This window comes from Piliocolobus tephrosceles, chromosome 5 (assembly GCF_002776525.5).
Source record: "Piliocolobus tephrosceles isolate RC106 chromosome 5, ASM277652v3, whole genome shotgun sequence".
Taxonomy (NCBI): domain Eukaryota; kingdom Metazoa; phylum Chordata; class Mammalia; order Primates; family Cercopithecidae; genus Piliocolobus; species Piliocolobus tephrosceles.
The window spans coordinates 96,407,639-96,425,604 of record NC_045438.1 but is presented as its reverse complement, the minus strand read 5'-3'; the positions used below and the strand labels follow the sequence as shown (position 1 = coordinate 96,425,604).

Genomic DNA, 17,966 nt, shown 5'->3' with positions numbered 1-17,966 from the left:
GCCATTCTCACTCGTAGACGTATCAGACTCTATGAATGCTTTCCTTTAAATAAAGGCTCCCCTAACTAAACAAAAGCTCAAATCCACTGTTTGCTCCACCCTTTCATGAGGCAGAGTGTTGCTTGTAGAAAGTACAGTCTGATACTACAGTGGCTCCAACTTTTTTTCCTCTTGTTCAAATATGACAGCAATGAATGTGCCTTGAAATAAGTGAGCTGCCATGTGGGGCTTGGAAATATTTGTATCATTCTGAGATTTCCAGTGTAAGCGCATTGGATGTAACAGTTTCTCCCCTGGATTCACTTATATAATGTCTTCTGTGTGCATTTCAAAGGTACTGAAAAGCAATCCCAGTTGGTGACTGAGACAGTTTGTTTCCCAGCTCTCCATCAAGTGATCAAAAAGCATTTAAATGATGTCCCCTGCCTGCAGGGAACACCTTGAGGCATTTTACAGTCAAAGTTAAAACGATCGTGGTCCTCGTCACCAAAAAGTTTATAAATTCATGGAGATCATAGGTCCCTGGTGGTCCAAGACTGCCTCTTTTTCAAGCCTCTTGTTTCTGGTCCCAAGTGCACTTATGTTTATCAGGCCTGCAAATGGCTTTCCCTGTCTGCCAGACCTCAGAGGGTCTCAATCCTTTTTCTCCAACTCAAGATCGTGCCCTCCGAGACACCCCCGCTTCGGCTCCGCCCCTCAACCTTGACCTGCTCTTGCCGCCTGTCCTACTGGCTGTGTGCTGAGTGCCTTCATCTCCCTAACATTTATCATATCATCATCTCCTTCTTTTGCGCTGTCCCATTTTACTCACTTGTTGGACAGAAAGCGATACATCTCCTTTGATTGGATCCTGTCCAAGGGCAAGGTTTCAGCTCAGCTTGCCTGTAAAATTCAGGCTTCACCTTGACTGGCTGGGCTGAGGTCCCGCTGGGTCTCTTTCGTGGACTTTTTTTTCAATGCGATGAAACCTAAGTCTCGCTAGATGGCGCTCAATAGCAAAAGAAGCAAGAGTAGACTTCGGGAATGACATTTTAAGCACCCCAGCTGATTTCTGACTTCTTAAAAACCACTGCGCCTTGCGTGTTGGTGGAGGGAAGCGAGGTCTGCAAGGAATTCACGCGGTAGCAGGAGCAGCTCCAGGGGACCGCTGATAGAGCCATTATTACTCCGTGATTACAGCGGCAGATCGGGCCTGCCTGGCGGGGGTAATGTGGTGGAAACTCCTGGATCATCTTTTCCCATTTCAAAAAGGCAGAGCTAAGACTCTGGAATCCAGACGCTTCCCGCGCTGCCACGCCCTGGCGCCCAGCGTGACAAAACTTCACGCCTGAACAAAGTGACAGACTTTTGGTTGCGTCGGCGCAGGAGTGGGGGAGTCAACCCCGCTGCACGCTCGCTCTTGCTGGCTGCTCCTGCTGGCCTCCTCGCCCTCCCTTTCCCCACTTATTACTAAGGCTTTGTGGTCATGGTTTTGTTGGTGGCGAGGAGGTGAAGGGGTCATTCCTTTGCCTGGGGCATCAGAGAAAGGCAAACTTACGCATCACAATCAATAGCAAACTGCAGGAGGCACAGCTTGAGGGCCCGCCATGCTTTTAGGAGCCCACGAAAACGTTTTCCTTAAAATCAGAAAAAAAAAAAAAAATAATAATGCAACCCATACTGGATTATATTCATTTTTGTGCTCACGAAGTTAAGGTATAATTTTAATATTCTTTATTAATAGTCATGAAGGCAAAGGGCCTAGAGCCTAGGAAGTCTTAATGAGGCCCTGGTAGTCTGACAGTTCTCTTCTCAAGGCATGAATATCACTTTCACATGGTGCTTGGGTCTTCGCGTTTAGTAATCTGAATAAATATGTCCCTGTACGGAGGGTTCATCTGAGATGTAACACAGGGACCTCACAGCTTCCACCAAATCCTGAGAAGGTTGTGGGATGAGTTGTACGTTCAGAGAGAGTGGATCTGCTCATCTTTTCTACCAGTGAAGAAGCCTCAGGAGAGGGCCCTACTGGGGAAGGCCTGGCTCCCAGAAATAATCTGTGGTCTTGGGAACATAGGTTAGCATCTCTGGCTCTCACTTTTCTCTTCCATAAAATGGAGTGTTTAAATTAAGTGATCACTAATATCCCTCCAAACAAACATACATCTCCCATTCTGCATGTTCTACGGCATGCAGCCAACGGAGGTGGCTCATGATACCTCCAGAAATGCTGATGCAATTCAGCGATTCAAAGAAATCTTAAAATATATATGTTTAAGTTATTGTTGATCGCTTCATTACTTTATTGTTATAAAATGTTTGGCTTATGGCTTATTGCTGAAAGGTAGGTTAGAGTGAGAATATTCAATGATAAATAGCACATAGCACAGCACCATGCACATGTTTGGAGCTTAATACACATTTGTGCAATTAACAGGAGTTCTTGATATACTTGTGAGACAATGGGCATGAATAAGGCAAATCACATCTTAGTCAGAGATTACATGACCTATAGTATTACAAAAGTTGAATGCAGACACAGATCTGAGAATTCAACTGTCTTCCATTAAAAAAGGCATTAAGGATATTCATTAAATTATAAAACAACACCAAAAAAAAAAAAAAAAAGGAGTTCTTTGCGGTTGAAAGTAGCAAGTAATGTGATAGACTTTAGGTTCCATTTCAGTTCGCCACCACTCTCAAGAACCACCACCACAGCTGTTTATAGTAGACTTTCAATAATCCTTTTTTGTGTGAGTGGATATGTGAATACCCACACACATCTTGCCCTGGATGTGAGGTTGAAGAATTGTCTCAGCTTTCAGTCATTATTATTATCTGCCAACAGCGGTGTTCTGGATGGTTTGGTGCTAGGGTGGTGGCCTAAGTGTCCCAGCATCTGCGGGTGGAGGGAGAATTCTGAAAATGGGGGAGCTGGGAGGAGGCTCCGTAGCTGGGCTAAGGCCCAGACTTGTGTAGAGGGGTTTGCATGGGTTGGCCAGAGAGCTCCAGGAGCCTCTTAAGGAAGCTCCATGCGGTGGTTGGAATGTGGAATGAGGGCACAGATTGAAACCCTGGAGAGAGGTGAAATGTGGCAGTCTAGCCAGTGTTGGGGCCTCTAGTGAAGGCAAGTGTCAAACAGAAAATCTGCAGTGCTGCGCATCCCAGGAGGCAAAGGGCCAGTAGCATGACCCCAGGAGACAGGGCCAGGGACGTAGGAGATGAGGGGGCAAATGAAGAGGGGAGAGGCTGAGGAGAATCACCTGGAAGGAGAATTCCTATGACTGCTCCAGCTGGGAAGGGACACTCTTAGCAGTGCATATAAAGGGGTCTCTTGGGCACTCAGGACTTTTGTTTCTGAGAATAAACACTTTTTTTTTTTCTAAGACTATGACAAAATATGACAAATTTCATTTGGTGAAGTGTAGAAACTAACAGAATTCATTTAGGATTAATTAAACTGAAGTGTGTTATCACTTTTTTCTAAATAAACAGCTTCTGTAACCCAGTTAGAAGGGCTTATAAGTTTCCTTTTTGTAAAGAGGTTATAGGGTAGAGTTGAAGATGGCACACAAATCTGGCTTTGAATTCCATCTGCAGTGTTTGGTAATTGTTTGACCAGCAAAAGACAAATTACTTATTCTTCTCTGAAACATAATTTCTGCAACTGTATAGTGGGGGAAAATAATATCTACTTTGCATATTTATTAAGATTAAAACTTGTGTCAATAGTAACTATTATTGTCATTAGTTAAGAGTAACTTTGTCATTATTGTGATGAGTGACATATGCCATTTTTCCAGAGCTGTCAAAGGTCTTACAAATTATGCCTTTTCCAGGGAAAACAAGCTTGTTGATCCACATTTTCGTGAACGCATCCTGGCTGTCAGACTGTAATTAATTTCAATGTTTACCATTTATCAGCCTTGAGGGCTGTCCATTTTTGAGGAGGCTTCTTAGGAATTCAAGGAGAGAATAAGTTATATGTGATTTTGCATTTTTGAAATCTTCAGCCTGCACAACTAACTGGCATAAAAGCCCTACATGCTTCTGAAGAATTTTCACAGCAGCCTAAATGAAAGACGACTCTAGTTGCTGGAGATGCTGGCAGAATACTGAGCAAGCTGTGATTTATTCGGGTTTTCAGTTGATAAATCACAGGAAGTTCTAACACTGGTTTATACTTTTTATATCACAGATTCATTTATCCAGGGGTTTTTCAAAAGGGGAATGGCACACCTAACGCTTTAAGAACAGCATGTCGCTTCTCCTACATGCCTGCACCTCTGCAGATGTTATTTGGCCTAACGGATTGCTAATCCTTATTTAGAGGATGCATCCAGGAGTTCACGTGCTGATCTGAATGTGGAATGATATTAACTAAAAATCTTATGAGAGTTTTCAAATTCTCTCTTCTCCTTAGTTCAAAAGTGATTGTGGAATAATGTTATCTCTCTCCCAGCATTGCGACCACAAACTGCTTTCTACCCTGACATTAAGCAAAAGAAAAGAGAAAGACTTAACTGGAATTTGTTCTGAATCTTGCAAATGATACTAAATAAATTATCTGGGCATTGCCTGTAAATACAATAAAATTGAGGCATAGACAAGAAATACTATTCTGGGCCGGACGTGGTGGCTCATACCTGTAATCCCAGCAGTTTGGGAGGCCGAGGCAGGTGGATCACTTGAGGCCGTGAGTTTGAGACCAGACTGGCCAACATGGTGAAACCCTGTCTCCACTAAAAATACAAAAATTAGCCGGGCATGGTGACACACCCCTGTAATCCCAACTACTCAGGAGGCTGAGACAGGAGAATCACTGGAACCTGGGAGGTGGAGATTGCAGTGAGCTGAGATCGCTCCATTGCACTCCAGCCTGGATGACAGAGCCAGACTCCAACTCAAAACAAACAAACAAACAAACAAACAAACAAACAAACAAACAAAAAACAAACAAAACTATTCTGACCAAGCAGCCTTAACATTCCCCTCAACTTCACTAAACTTTTTTTCCCCCACCAAGACAGGGTCTCACCCTGTCACCTAGACTGGAGTGCAGTGATGAGAGTAACTGGGACTACAGGCATGTGCCATCAAACCCAGCTAACTTTTGCTTTGTGTGTGTAGAGACAGGGGTTTCATCATGTTGCCCAGGCTGGTCTTGAATTCCTGGACTCAAGCAATCCACCTGCCTCAGCCTCCCAAAGTTCTGGGATTACAGGCATGAGCCACCACTCCCAGCTTTCACTAAACTTAAGACAAACTTTTTCCACAAGGCTCTCAACTTCCTTTTTCTTAGAGCAGTTAGTTAAAACTTTTAATTGCAAATTCCATGTTCCTTTGAGATGTAAATCTTTTAAAAACCCTCTTGCCACCTTTACAACTCAGGAATGTTATGCTCCAGGGCCTGGGTGCCATCCTTTAAAATGTAATCCTCAAGGAAGTTAGCAACTTTCTCCTGGTCTCTGTGGAAAGGTAGGAGCCTAACATTGGAGGGCACCTTGCTCTAAGTTGTAAGACAAGAGGTAGACAGCCTGTGTTGACATTCTTCATTTCCATTTCATTCCAGCCTCATTGAAGTCTGGCCTCTCTGCCCTTGCTATTCCACTAGATTGCTTTTGTAAAGCGTTCTGATGACCTTTGAACTGTCCACTTAAGTGCCCTCTACTCTGTTCACTCACAGCTGCTAAAATTATGGGCCTCTCTCTCTTCTGCTCTCCTGTTTTGCGACTTTCTGCAACATTGTCTCCCGCTATTTCTTGACTCTCTTTACTATAATTTTTCTATTTCCCCATTACCTGTTGGGGTACTCAGAGTTCCATTCAAAGCTCTTCCTCCCGTCCTACACATTGCCCCAGGCCATTTCCTCCTGTCCTACACATTGCCCCAGGCCATTTTAAAAAATCTGTTCTCTGGCTTCAGCTGAAGTTCCCCAAATGTATACTTTCAGCCCTGGCTTTCCCTTGGCCTCCAGACTCCTACTTTGTAGGCTAGAGTCAATCTATCTTGTCCATTTCCTTAGAACTGGTTTTCTCTCAAATATTTTTGGAGTCTTTTAAAAATATTTAAAGGATCTTATTAATTTTTGCCTTATTTATTACATTTAAAATTTAAAAACAAATTAATATGTGCACACCCTTTGTACCTATCTTACATTTTTCCCAAGTTTTTCCAAACAGTTTATCGTTATCATTATCGATAAACTGTTTTATTTTTATTTTACTTGAGACCACTTTAAGAACTGTCTAGCACTTACTTGGAAAACTTTTTGAGCTTTCCAAAATTTTATTAAAGTTTAATTTTAAAAGACCATTAAGTCATAGGAAACAAAAGAAAAAGAAAAATAGGACACCCAAAGTCGAAGCAAATAGATTTGACAGGCATTTTTAGACAGCCTGGCTTTAAGTGAACTGGCTCAGCCTGGCTTTCCCTTCCTTCCAATCTGAGCTCCCTTCGCTCCATTCACCCCGTTCTGTAAACAAAGCTGTCATCACTGTGGAGCAACCGAAGAAACCTGGCACTCCCAGAAATGTCTACATTTTCCTTCTGCATTTTCTGGAATAGTCCCTCACCCCCCTTTCTCTTCCTGGGCCCACCGCCATCATACAGCAAGACCCAACTCAATATCACTGTCTGTATATGAAGCCTGCCATGATATCCCTTCGCCTCTGTAGAATTAATTGCACTCTCCTCATTACTTCTTAAGATTTCTTTCTGCTCACATCCTGATTCTGTATTTAACAGACTCTATTACGTCTTTTTGTATATGCTTCCATTTTTCTCATTAGTTATTTAGCTCCTTGGCAGGGGGCAGAGATGGGGTCGATTCATCTTTTGGTCCTTGTGGCTATCATAGTGTCTGACTCACGGCAGATAATCCATAAATGTTCACTGCATGTATGAGTGAACAGGCACCCAAATCACGATTACATTATCATTTACTTGTCTAACTTCTCTGTAACAGCAAAGATAAAGGCCAGAGAGAGGCATAGGCTTGAGTAATTGTTGATGATTTAAGAAAAATGATTCAATATTTGGAAATAAGGAGAAAAGTTGACTGTGTGACCCTTCAATGTCATGTTAGAATACAACAGTCCCACCCAGTAAACAGAGACCACCTGTGGGCCAGTCCGACAAGTTGCCTGCTTTTGTACAACATGCAAGCTAAGAATGATTTTTAAATTTTTAAATGGTTAACTTTTAATTAGTTACATAAGTACCTATATAATTTTTGCCTTTTGGCTTTCAATGCCTAAAATTTCACTGTTTGGCTTTTTAAGAAAAAGTTTGCCGATGCATGGAAAGCAGTAACTTTATTTGACTCACTATTTTCTGCGGATTATGGTCCAGGCATTTTACAACTCTGTAAAATTAGAAAATTGATGGTGCAATGATTGTAGTTTCTGTTTTATGTTTACCAATCTTATTTCATCATTCTCTTTTGTCCTCTGGCTACCTAAAATTCCAATTTTCATATTCTCTTTAAACCAGCTTTGTCATCCTACCAATTCTCTTATTTCAAAATTAAATAGGACTTTGACATATGCTCAGTATCTACTTTATGACAATTATGGTTTTTACATTTTGAGGGTGATTCTTTGATAAGGGTTAGGGGAGGCAGGGATGGGTAGGGCTGGCGGTTTTGGAGGCTGGGGGGACTCTGGACGTGAGGTGGGAGGACCTTGTTACCCTTCAGTGTTGCGGACCACTAGCTCTAATCTATGTCTACCACGAAGGTGGTCAGGGAAGGGTGAAAGGGTAAGAAAAACAGTAATGCAGTTTTGCTATATTCAACTGTCCTGGCTGGAAAAACATTGAAATGATAGGATCCCCTCTCTATTTTCCAAGGATAGATTCTTGAGATTCTCTCCTAGAGACAAAGCTAAGTACTTATTTTTGACATACAGAATTTCCAGCAGCTGCCTTTTTTCCTTGTTAAAGATTTCTCCTTTTTAATTCTCTTTCAAGAAGAATTTTCTCAGCAGATTGGACCATCATCGTTGAGTTCAAGTAAATACTTGAAAGATCAAAACCTCAATCAGGGCCATTCCTGAATTTGCTTAAGTGACCTCCTCTTACCATCAGGGATTTTGGGCATCAGTGTCTCTTGGGTCTGTCTTACTACATGCTGGAGGATGGGCACTGCTGTGTATCAGCCCAAGTCTTCCATAACTGAAAAGTCCACACCAGCAATAGAGCCAAGAGCTGGGTAAATTGGAATTTGAGTTCTTGTTTTCTAGGAATCTGAAGTAATTATCTTCACTCCGGATTCAGGGTCCTGAGAAACAGCACAATCTGCTGGTTGCGCTGGTTGGTTGTATTAGGGACATTTTAATCAGCTCACCTGTCAGTCACCATGATAGCTTACACTCAAATATACCACCAAAAGGAGAAAACCTGGATCAGCCAGTCACACTGAAAAACTAGGAGCAAAATAGCTGTCATATTGCTAGATTTAAAACAGAGGAAGAAAATGATTGAAAATCATCTGCACATTTTCCCTTAAAATTCCCCTTTAAAATTTAGATATGCATTTCTCTTATAATAATTTTGTATGTATTTCCCCAGACTAAAATTGTATAGGAGTACTGATGCTAGAAACACTTTTCTGTAACTGTACAGGCTTTTTTTAAGAACAGTATTTTAAATGTCATGTTCACAAAGTTTTATAAGTTATGCAGATTCAGAGAATTAAGAAGTTAATTAACTCTATTCAAAAGCAATGGTGGTGAGAATTTTTGGGTTTTAGTACTGTCTCCTCCCTAGATTGGAACAAGGCTTTGAATGGAAAAAGGAGGTGTGAGTAAGGGTGGTGTTTGTGAATCTGTTTGTGCACCTGACTACCACACGCTTTGGGGTCGCTATCTCCTCCTCCTCAGCAGCCTCATCCTCCAATGGGAGCTCGCACTGCTGTGTGCCCTGCATGGTTAGTGGTCCCCTCTGAATCTCGTATTAAAAATCTGCTCTCCAGTGCTGGAAGTGTGGGCCTAATGGGAGGCGTTTGGGTCACAGGGGCAGATCCCTCATGACGTGAGTAGATTGATGTCCTCCCTGGGAAGGAGGGGTGAGTGAGTTCTCACTCTGTGAGCTCCCACCAGCAAAAAGAGCCTGGCATCACACTCTCCTCGGCTTCCTCTCTTACCGTGCGATCTCTGCACATGCTGGCTCCCCTTTGCCTTTTGCCATGAGTGGAAACAGCCTCAGACAGCCTCAGGCCCTCACCAGAAACAGATGCTGGCGCCTGCGGAAAGATGAGCCAACTCTTCTTTTTTTTTTTTTTTGAGACGGAGTCTTGCTCTGCCGCCCAGGCTGGAGTGCAGTGGCCGGATCTCAGCTCACTGCAAGCTCCGCCTCCCGGGTTCACGCCATTCTCCTGTCTCAGCCTCCCGAGTAGCTGGGACTACAGGCGCCCGCCTCGTCGCCCGGCTAGTTTTTTGTATTTTCTATTAGAGACGGGGTTTCACCGTATTAGCCAGGATGGTCTCGATCTCCTGACCTCGTGATCCGCCCGTCTCGGCCTCCCAAAGTGCCCAACTCTTTTCTTTACAAATTAGCCAGCCTCAGGTATTCCTTCATAGCAATACAAACAGACTAAGACAGCTGGTATTCTGTCTCCCCAGCCCTGGACCTTAGTGACTGCAGCTGGCTGCTTAGTCCTTGCTATTCCCGGCCATCGAAGACCGTCTCACTGACCAGCCTGGAGGGACTAGAGTTCTTTTCATTTATTTCTACTCCTACTTTCTCTCTTCTGTTCAGGCTTAACAAAATGAGACTTAAAGAAAACTCAGTGCTCTCTTCATTATGGGACCATCCCTTACTGATGTCCAGACCCACAGGAATTTACAGGAAGTCTGGCACAAAAGAAACTTGTCCTTAAAAAGTCTGTTGGAATGAAAAAGATGTAGTTTTGATCCCAGCGTAGTTCTAAGATGTCCCTTTTCTACTGCAGTGCAAATTCCTTTGGACAGGGATGGATTTTCGTGCATTAACATGTTGTGTGGTGGTGGATGAATGCTGTTCTGAATTAAGCATGTAGAAGATGGTCAGTGTCCTGATCATCAGTCCAGCGCCAACTTCCTGATTACATGGGTGAACCCAGCCTTCGCCTTTGGTGAAATATCTAAACCAGAATCCCCAGCTGTGTATGAAGGAGCCCACAGAGTCAGTGCCTATTCCCTGTGCCCCTCTCTATTCCTTGCCCACTCCTCCCTGCCTGCTGGTACCTTCCTCCTTCCACTCACTGTTGACTGGAAGGAAAACCTTTGAGGGCAGTTTACCACAGTGGCTTCTAGCTATGCATAGTGTAGTATAATCAGGAACCATTTTGGATATTGGATTTACCCATTTGGATTTACGTAGATGAACCCACACAGTTCATTGATGATTTTTAACTTTATAAAATCCATGTTTGACTTTCTAATTCTGCTGTCCCCAAGTGCTTTGATTGAACCATCACCATTTGGCTGATGCTTAATGATATTCTAAGCATCAATTAAGACAAGCATCACTATGTCCTAACTGGTGCAACACAGTCAATTTTTGGCAGATCTTTTGCATAGATTTATTATTTTATATATTTTCAATATATATAAAATTTAGATTTTGTCACTCTCCAGGTATCTGGTAAGGAATAGAGTATGAACTATAAGTTCACTGAGGTGCTTAGTATAACATTCAGTGGCTTCTGCAAAGTATCTTCCTTGTAGTTACCGTGAGTGGTCATTCAATCATTCAATAGTTTTTATTCGGATTCACTGCTTCTCCTGGCTTTACATGTTAATTTCTTCAAAAGTATTTGAGTTGGTGCAGGCTCAGGGTTGAGCTACCTCTGGAAAGCAAGCAAGTAACTTCCCAGGTTGTCCAGCAGGCACTGGCTTTCCCCTACTTTTCCACCACTAAAAATAAGAATTGGGCATGTATGCCATAGTTCACTGGGTAGGCTGGAGGCATTCTTAGGTAGCTCAGCATAAATATGACTCTGCAGGGAGTGAAACTGAGGTTAGCACCATCTCATGCTTACCACCTTTGGCTTCTTGGAAGAAAAGCTGCATAGCAGAACTATTCACAAGAAATTAGTGAAAATAATTTCAGTTCCACCCCCTCCACAAATACCTTGTCATGCTACTTTTTATTGTTTTCGCTGGTACCTTATGCAGGTAACAAATTGATAGTCAAGTTAATTATGACAATGTTGCAATAGTAACTACTAATGTTTATTAAGTAACTACAATTTGTCAAATGCTATGCTAAGTATTGTAAGTTTCTTTCAGTTAGTCCTCATAATGTTACTATCTCCATTTTCTTTTCTTTACTTTTTTTTTTTGTTTCTTTTGTTTTTTGAGAGGAGTCTCGCTCTGTTGCCCAGGCTGGAGTGCAGTGGGGGCAATCTCAGCTCACTGCAACCTCCGCCTTCTGGGTTCAGGGGATTCTCCTGCATCAGCCTCCCGAGTAGCTGGGACTACAGGCACCCACCACCATGCCAGGCTAATTTTTGTATTTTTAGTAGAGACAGGGTTTTGCCATTTTGGCCAGGCTGATCTCGAACTCCTGACCTCAAGTGATCCATCTGCCTTGGCCTCCCAAAGTGCTGGGATTATGGGTGTGAGCCACCACACCTGCCCAAAATTTCTCCATTTTCCATTTGCAGAAATTGAGTGCTGCAGTTAGCACACAAGATTCACATTTAGGGCTGGGGATCCCCAAGACCATTACTATGCTGTGCTTGCTTCCAATATCAACAGTGTCCCTTATACACCCTGGCAGTGCACTAACAGCTTCCCACCCTCTTTCTAAGGCACTACTTAAGTGGCATCTACATTGAGAAGCTGCTCCCCACAGCCGCACACCTGGGTTCTCCCTTGCCTCAACTTGGCTCCTGACGTTGACCTTCTTGTGCTGGTGGATGGGTCCCTAAGTAAGCTGTCAGCTCCCTGAGGGAGGAAGGAAGGCAGGGGATTGTGCTATGACTTCTTCAGTGCTTTCCAAGTTCTCCCCATATACTTCCTGCTAGCTTAATCAATTGGTTGAAGAAATTAGCCTCCTGATCCTAACTGGCAAAGACCCCTGGTTCCTTCTCAGTTCTGAAGTAGTTTTCCGGGGAAGAGGCAGTGTCTTACTTGCATTTAGGAGGTGTTTGATTTCTTAGGGGATCCACAGGGCTTACTTAGCTGCTCCTGTTTGGAGGTAAGTGCTCCCAGGCTTAGTGCCTAGAGGCGATCTGACTTTTTAAGGATCCTGTTTACTAAGGTACTGAGGCAATTTGCTTAAAGTTGCTCAAAGCCCTGCTCTATCAAATATAAATATCTCCCACTGAGCCTTTTTGGTTTGCATTTTGCCCAAGGCCTCTTCCTTCTGCTTTCATTGTTAGTCCACAGAGAGCCAGAGAGGGTGTTAAAGATTCACTCCACTAATTCATAGCCAATTAGGAAGCTTTGTTTTGAATTTGACTGGGAGGTAGCTCTGGCAGAAATCGGGAGCCCTCCCTGCCTTGCACTCCAGGGAATAAAGGACTTCTTTCAATTGGTTAGAAAACAGAATTTTGAAACTAATGGTAAAAACAGTTCCCAGTTTGGTCACAGCTGGTTACAATGGTGCACACACTTTGCTTTATTATCAGAGCAAATGTTTGCTTTCTCTTATGTGACTTTGGGCTAAGCTCCCATGTCTTTAAAAGTTTTCTCCTTGTCTAACTCTTTGCTTTAATCTTCACATGGAAGCTGATCTGTAGTATACAACCAAAATGCAAACTTTTCTTCTTCTTTTTTTTTTTTTGGTGATGGCAGTGACTTTCTCCAAGTTAGAATTTCTATCTAATAATTATTTTTCTTTCCTTAGTGAAGGGGTGGCCTGCCCCTCCACACCTGTGGGTGCTTCTCGTTAGGTGGGACGAGAGACTTGAGAAAAGGAAATAATACACAGAGACAAAGTATAGAGAAAGAAAAGCGAGACCCAGGGGACCAGTGCTGTGTTTTCAGAGGACCCACACTGGCACAGGCCTCTGAGTTCCCTTAGTATTTATTGAGAATTATCTTTATCATTAAAAGGATAAGGGAGTGGCTGGACAATAGGATTATTGTAGGGAGGAAATCGGCAGTAAGACATATGAACAAATCCTTGTAACATGAATAAGTTTAAAGGAAAATGCTGTGCCTTGAGATGTATATGCGACATCTCCATAAACCTTTTAGCAGTATTGCTCCAGCAAGTCCCACCTTATTCCTAAATGTGTTTTCTCCTTACTCAGTAAACAAGACACACAATGGGTATTACCCGGAGATGTTCCAATCTCAGGGAGGGGCAGGATTTTTAACCGTCAAGCTTCTTTCAGGTACTTGTTTAACAAAGACACATCCTGCACAGCCCAATATCCTTTTAACCTTAAATCACCTTCGCACATGTCTCTTGCAAGGACAAAGTTGGGGGTAGGGTCACAGATTAACAGCATCTCAAATACAGAACTAAATGGAGTCTCTTATGTCTACTTCCTTCTATATAGACACGGTAACAAGCTGATCTCTTTCTTTTCCCCACACTTAGAATGCTGTCTCTGATCCTGAATTACGTGTTGAAGTAGCTATTCTGATAGTGAACTGTGATTGAAAGACTGCTTAGGTAGGAAGCCCCGAAGTTGTTGCAGAGCACTGAGAAAGTGCTTCTGACTTCTAGCAGAATGTAAATTAGCTTGGCTGTGGGCTACATTAAAAAAAATCCCTTAAACACAGCAAAAGTTTTGCTCTGTTTAAACTCAAAATTAAAGCCCTCAGATTGTGCAACAAGAGGTGTGCTTGTTCATTGCTTTTTGATACAGGAAAATGTTAACTTGCGTCTCTTTGGACTCTACCTTTCTAATGATGTGCTCCACAGCGTCCAAAAGGTTGTTTTATCTGGTGTCATTTCAGTTTGATTTTTGTGGCCTAAAGGTTGAAATATATGCTTAAAAACAGAACAAAATAAAACAACATGAACAAAACATCTCCTTCACTTTCTGGGTTGGATTCTCTTACCTGGTTCAATGTTGAGGGAGTAGCTGTCTATTTCCAGATGGAGTTGCTGGGCTGCAGCAGAACGAAAATCCTCCAAGACTCCATGCACGGCCTTGGTGAGGTTATACGGCACCGACTTAGCAAACTTCATTTTGCTATTCACAATCACACTCCCGTTTCTGAAGTTAAGTATTTCAAGTTGCTTAAATCCTGTAAGATTGGATCGTAGAAACGGAACCAGCTGCAAAATAAAAGATAGTTTACTCTTAACTGTGTTACAAGTGCTCAGCTGCTGCTAATTCCACTTACACTCACTTTTCATTAACTGAGGCATATATTTTAGTTCCTTTTTATTGTTTTGATTTTTGTTTTTGGATTTAATGTGAGAGCAGAACACCACTACTTACTGGTTGATTTGCAGTGATTATGTTCCATATTTCCACCTTTCTGTCTATGTATTGAGATGGATGGCTGTGATTTTTTTCATGGTGAATTGTGAGAACAGATGATTTTTAAAAACCCGAGCCAATGCTATTAGCAAAGCAGGAATGCCAAGTTCAGTTATTAAAAGAAAGAAAAAAACCAAGTAAATAAAGACATGTTCCAAACTGAGCCCAGGAGTTCAGTCTATTACATAGACTGACCAATGTCTATGTAAATGGGACATCTATTTGGATGCATCCAATTTGAAATGGCCTATTAAAATAAGCATCAGCTTAAACATCAGCATGTCTCTCCACGCAGTATACGGTTCCTGGCCAACACAAATGTGGGGCAGTGGAAACAGCAGGAAACTGGCAGTTACGAGACTTGGGTGCCAGTTCCAGAACTGTCCCTAACTAGCTGCTGACCTTCATCAAGCCCTGTGACCACTGTGTTGTACCTCAGTGCCCTTATCTGAGTTGTGAGGAAGAACAAAAAGTGATCCCCTAGCGAGCCCTTTCCAAACTATCATAATCTCAACAGTATGCCCCATGGCATTGTGTTTCAGAGTCCCACGTCTGCCTCCTGGGAGCCACAGCCGTCCTAGAGATCATTTTTCAGAAATGTTTGAAACTCAGTGATGTCTACCTTGTCCTTGGCTCTGAAAGTGAGCCCCCTCTTTCATGAATTGTACTATGAACCCAGACAGCACAGAGATGCAAGTGTCAACCTCCTAGGCGTGACCCAGACCTGATTTCTGTTTGCCCTTATCCCCACCCCACTAAAATTTTGACTCTGACCCAGCCCCACATTCTAGTACTTTCCTCATAAGGTTTTTGTGTGAGTAAAATGAAATTTTAAACAAACTGTGGAGCTTCCCTTTTCAAGCTACTGTCTCCTGATGTCACCTACTTACTTTGACTAGCCTCATTCTTGGTGTCTTAGCATTGCTTTGGCCTGGGGAAGAGATTCCCTGTCTTCACCTAGTGTGCAGATAGCTGGGTGCTGCTTCTCCCAAATCCATTTTCCTCTTTTCCATAGAAAGAGGCTGCTGATCCAGAGAGCACATTTTCCAGCCTCCCTTGTGGCAAGGATGGCCATGTGACTAGTTCCCACTAATATGATGTGGGCAACTTTGGTGTCTTTTGCTTAGGAGAAAATTGCTTTCCCTCAGCTTCCTCTCTGCTTCTCACAAGTGGAAACAGGGATGTACCAATGACCCAGCTTTGGCCATGTGAATGAGGAAATGCCTGTGGGGTTGGCAGAGCTATAAGATGGAGGAAGTGTGGGTGCCTGAATGACATCGTAGAGCAAAGCTGTCCTACCCATCAAGTGAAAGAGAAATAAACTTGTATTGAATGGAAGTCACTATATCTTTACCTCTTCATTATGGCAGCTTAGCATGAACCCTAATTAACATACCACGGTTAGTTTGTCAGAGGCATGTGAACCAGAACAACTCCATCTTGAATAGGAGCTGGGTAAAATGAGGCTGAAACCCGCTGGGCTGCATTCCCAGACAGTTAAGGCATTTCAAGTCACAGCATGAGAGAGGAGGTCAGCACAAGACACAGGTCATAAAGACCTTGCTGATAAAACAGGTTGCAGTAAAGAAGCTGGCTAAATCCTACCAAAACCAACATGGCCACGAGAGTGACCTCTGGTCACTACTGCACTCTCATCAGCACCATGACAGTTTACAAATGCCATGGCAATGTCAGGAAGTTACACTATATGATCTAAAAAGGGGAGGCATGAATAATCCACCCTTTGTTTAGCATAGCATCAAGAAATGACCATAAAAATGGGCAACCAGCAGCCCTCGGGGCTGCTCTGTCTGTGGAGTAGCCATTTTTTTATTCCTTTACTTTCTTAACAAACTTGCTTTCATTTTGTACTGCGGACTTGCCCTGAATTCTTTCTTGCGCGAGATCCAAGAACCCTTTCTTGGGGTCTGGATTAGGACCCTTTTCTGTAACAGGTTCACTGGGACTCTGTTCCCTGAGAGTTTCCCAATATCTACTTACCTCATTATAAATGGTGTGGGGTGGGGAGATGGCACAGATAAAATCTTACTTTAAAGTAAATGTTCATTTGAGAAATTGGGTTTCATGTAGATTTTAGTCTGTGTAATGATTTAACTTATGTGAAGCATACAATTTTTTTACTATTGTCAGACATTCTGCAATCTGTGTGATATGCATTGTATAATTTATTTTAATTAGCCATGAATGTGTAGAGATATTACATAGTTCAACATTTCTTATGGTATATGTATTTCTCATTGTACATGTAGAAACAAAATAATCATGTGAGTTTGGGAGTATCTTATTTTCAAAGATATATGTCATAATAATTATCTTTTCACTTTCTTTATTAGGGACTAGGGATGATAAGCCATTTAGTCATTTTTTAGGTTAACAAGAACTTGAGGGGAACTAAGAAAGGAACCCTTACTCCTGAACTCTCAGCCTCATCTGTGCTGGACAATTCTAGCTTTGTACCCTTCCATGAGATTGATACAATTTAGAAAATGTTCACTCTCACTTTTTTTTAGATTCCACATTCAGTGCTTGAGTATTATGTATTATTCCTGGATTAACTAAGTTAGGAAGAATTATAATGAAGAGAGTTTAAGAATAAATTTATTCCCACAAGGTTGGGTGGCGGTGTCTTCTCGTTTGTCTATCACAGAACTCAATTCCCCAACTGGATCCAAATTCATCTCAAAATTCTAGTTGAATGTCTTCAGCAACAGCTGTTTTAGCGATTTGTTTCTACTAACCCTCATTGCTCAAGACAGCTAACGATTATATTATAAAATAACAACAACAAGGAAAGAAGAGACACAGAATTGAGAATCGTGAGCAGTGCCCACTCACCAGCTGTGTGAATTGTTGCTCCAGAGCTCGGTACTCCAGAGAGCTCTTGTTGAACAGGTCGTTGGAGAAGGCCATGTTAGCAACACGCAGACTGAAGAACACTACCAGCTCTCGGCCCTTGGGGGCAATGGTCATAGAACTAGTGGTGATATACTGTAAAGCTGAGACAGGAGTGGTATCCTCCAAGAAACGATCCGGGACAGAAACATATTCGCTGAGTTCTGCTACCTCAGATGGGGCAGGAGTCTCAGACAGATCCATTTCATCTAGGTCTCTGACCATATCTTCGCCACCTGCACTTGACCTGCTGTCATCTGAAGATGCAGGTGGATGTGAAATTCCCAGAGTCAGTTGGCTGATTGCAGAATAATCACTGGTGGGGATAGTGAGCCCTGGTACTAGCACTGTCTGGTCAATGGCCATTATATCTGTGGTGCCTTGATCAGTCAGAGAGATGATACTTGATGCCGTAAAGAAAGGTGGAGTTTCTGACAGGGAGGTAGAGGCCATAGTGGGTGGAGACCAAGAAATGTCTGTGGAGGAAGTACAATTTTGTTATTGAAATCAATTTCATTACGTCCAAGTATTCCCCAAAGAATAGAAAGTGAAAAAAAGAAAATTCAAAATTAAGCTTAACTTAAGAAAATACATAGCATTTGCATAGATCATTTCAATAGTCATTTTTTTAAAAGAAGAG

General features: G+C 42.4%; 1 protein-coding gene across 2 annotated transcripts in view; it reads right to left on the bottom strand.

The window, feature by feature from the left end:
- Positions 1 to 17,966, bottom strand: part of IMPG1 (interphotoreceptor matrix proteoglycan 1) — a 147,184-nt gene that overhangs the window by 13,868 nt on the left and 115,350 nt on the right. For both annotated transcript variants that reach the window (XM_023219279.1, XM_023219278.2), the window contains 2 exons: positions 17,270 to 17,802; positions 13,986 to 14,205 (listed from right to left, as the gene is read on the bottom strand). In XM_023219279.1, the coding sequence (XP_023075047.1) occupies positions 13,986 to 14,205; positions 17,270 to 17,802 (753 nt within the window). The remainder of the gene's footprint in view (positions 1 to 13,985; positions 14,206 to 17,269; positions 17,803 to 17,966) is intronic.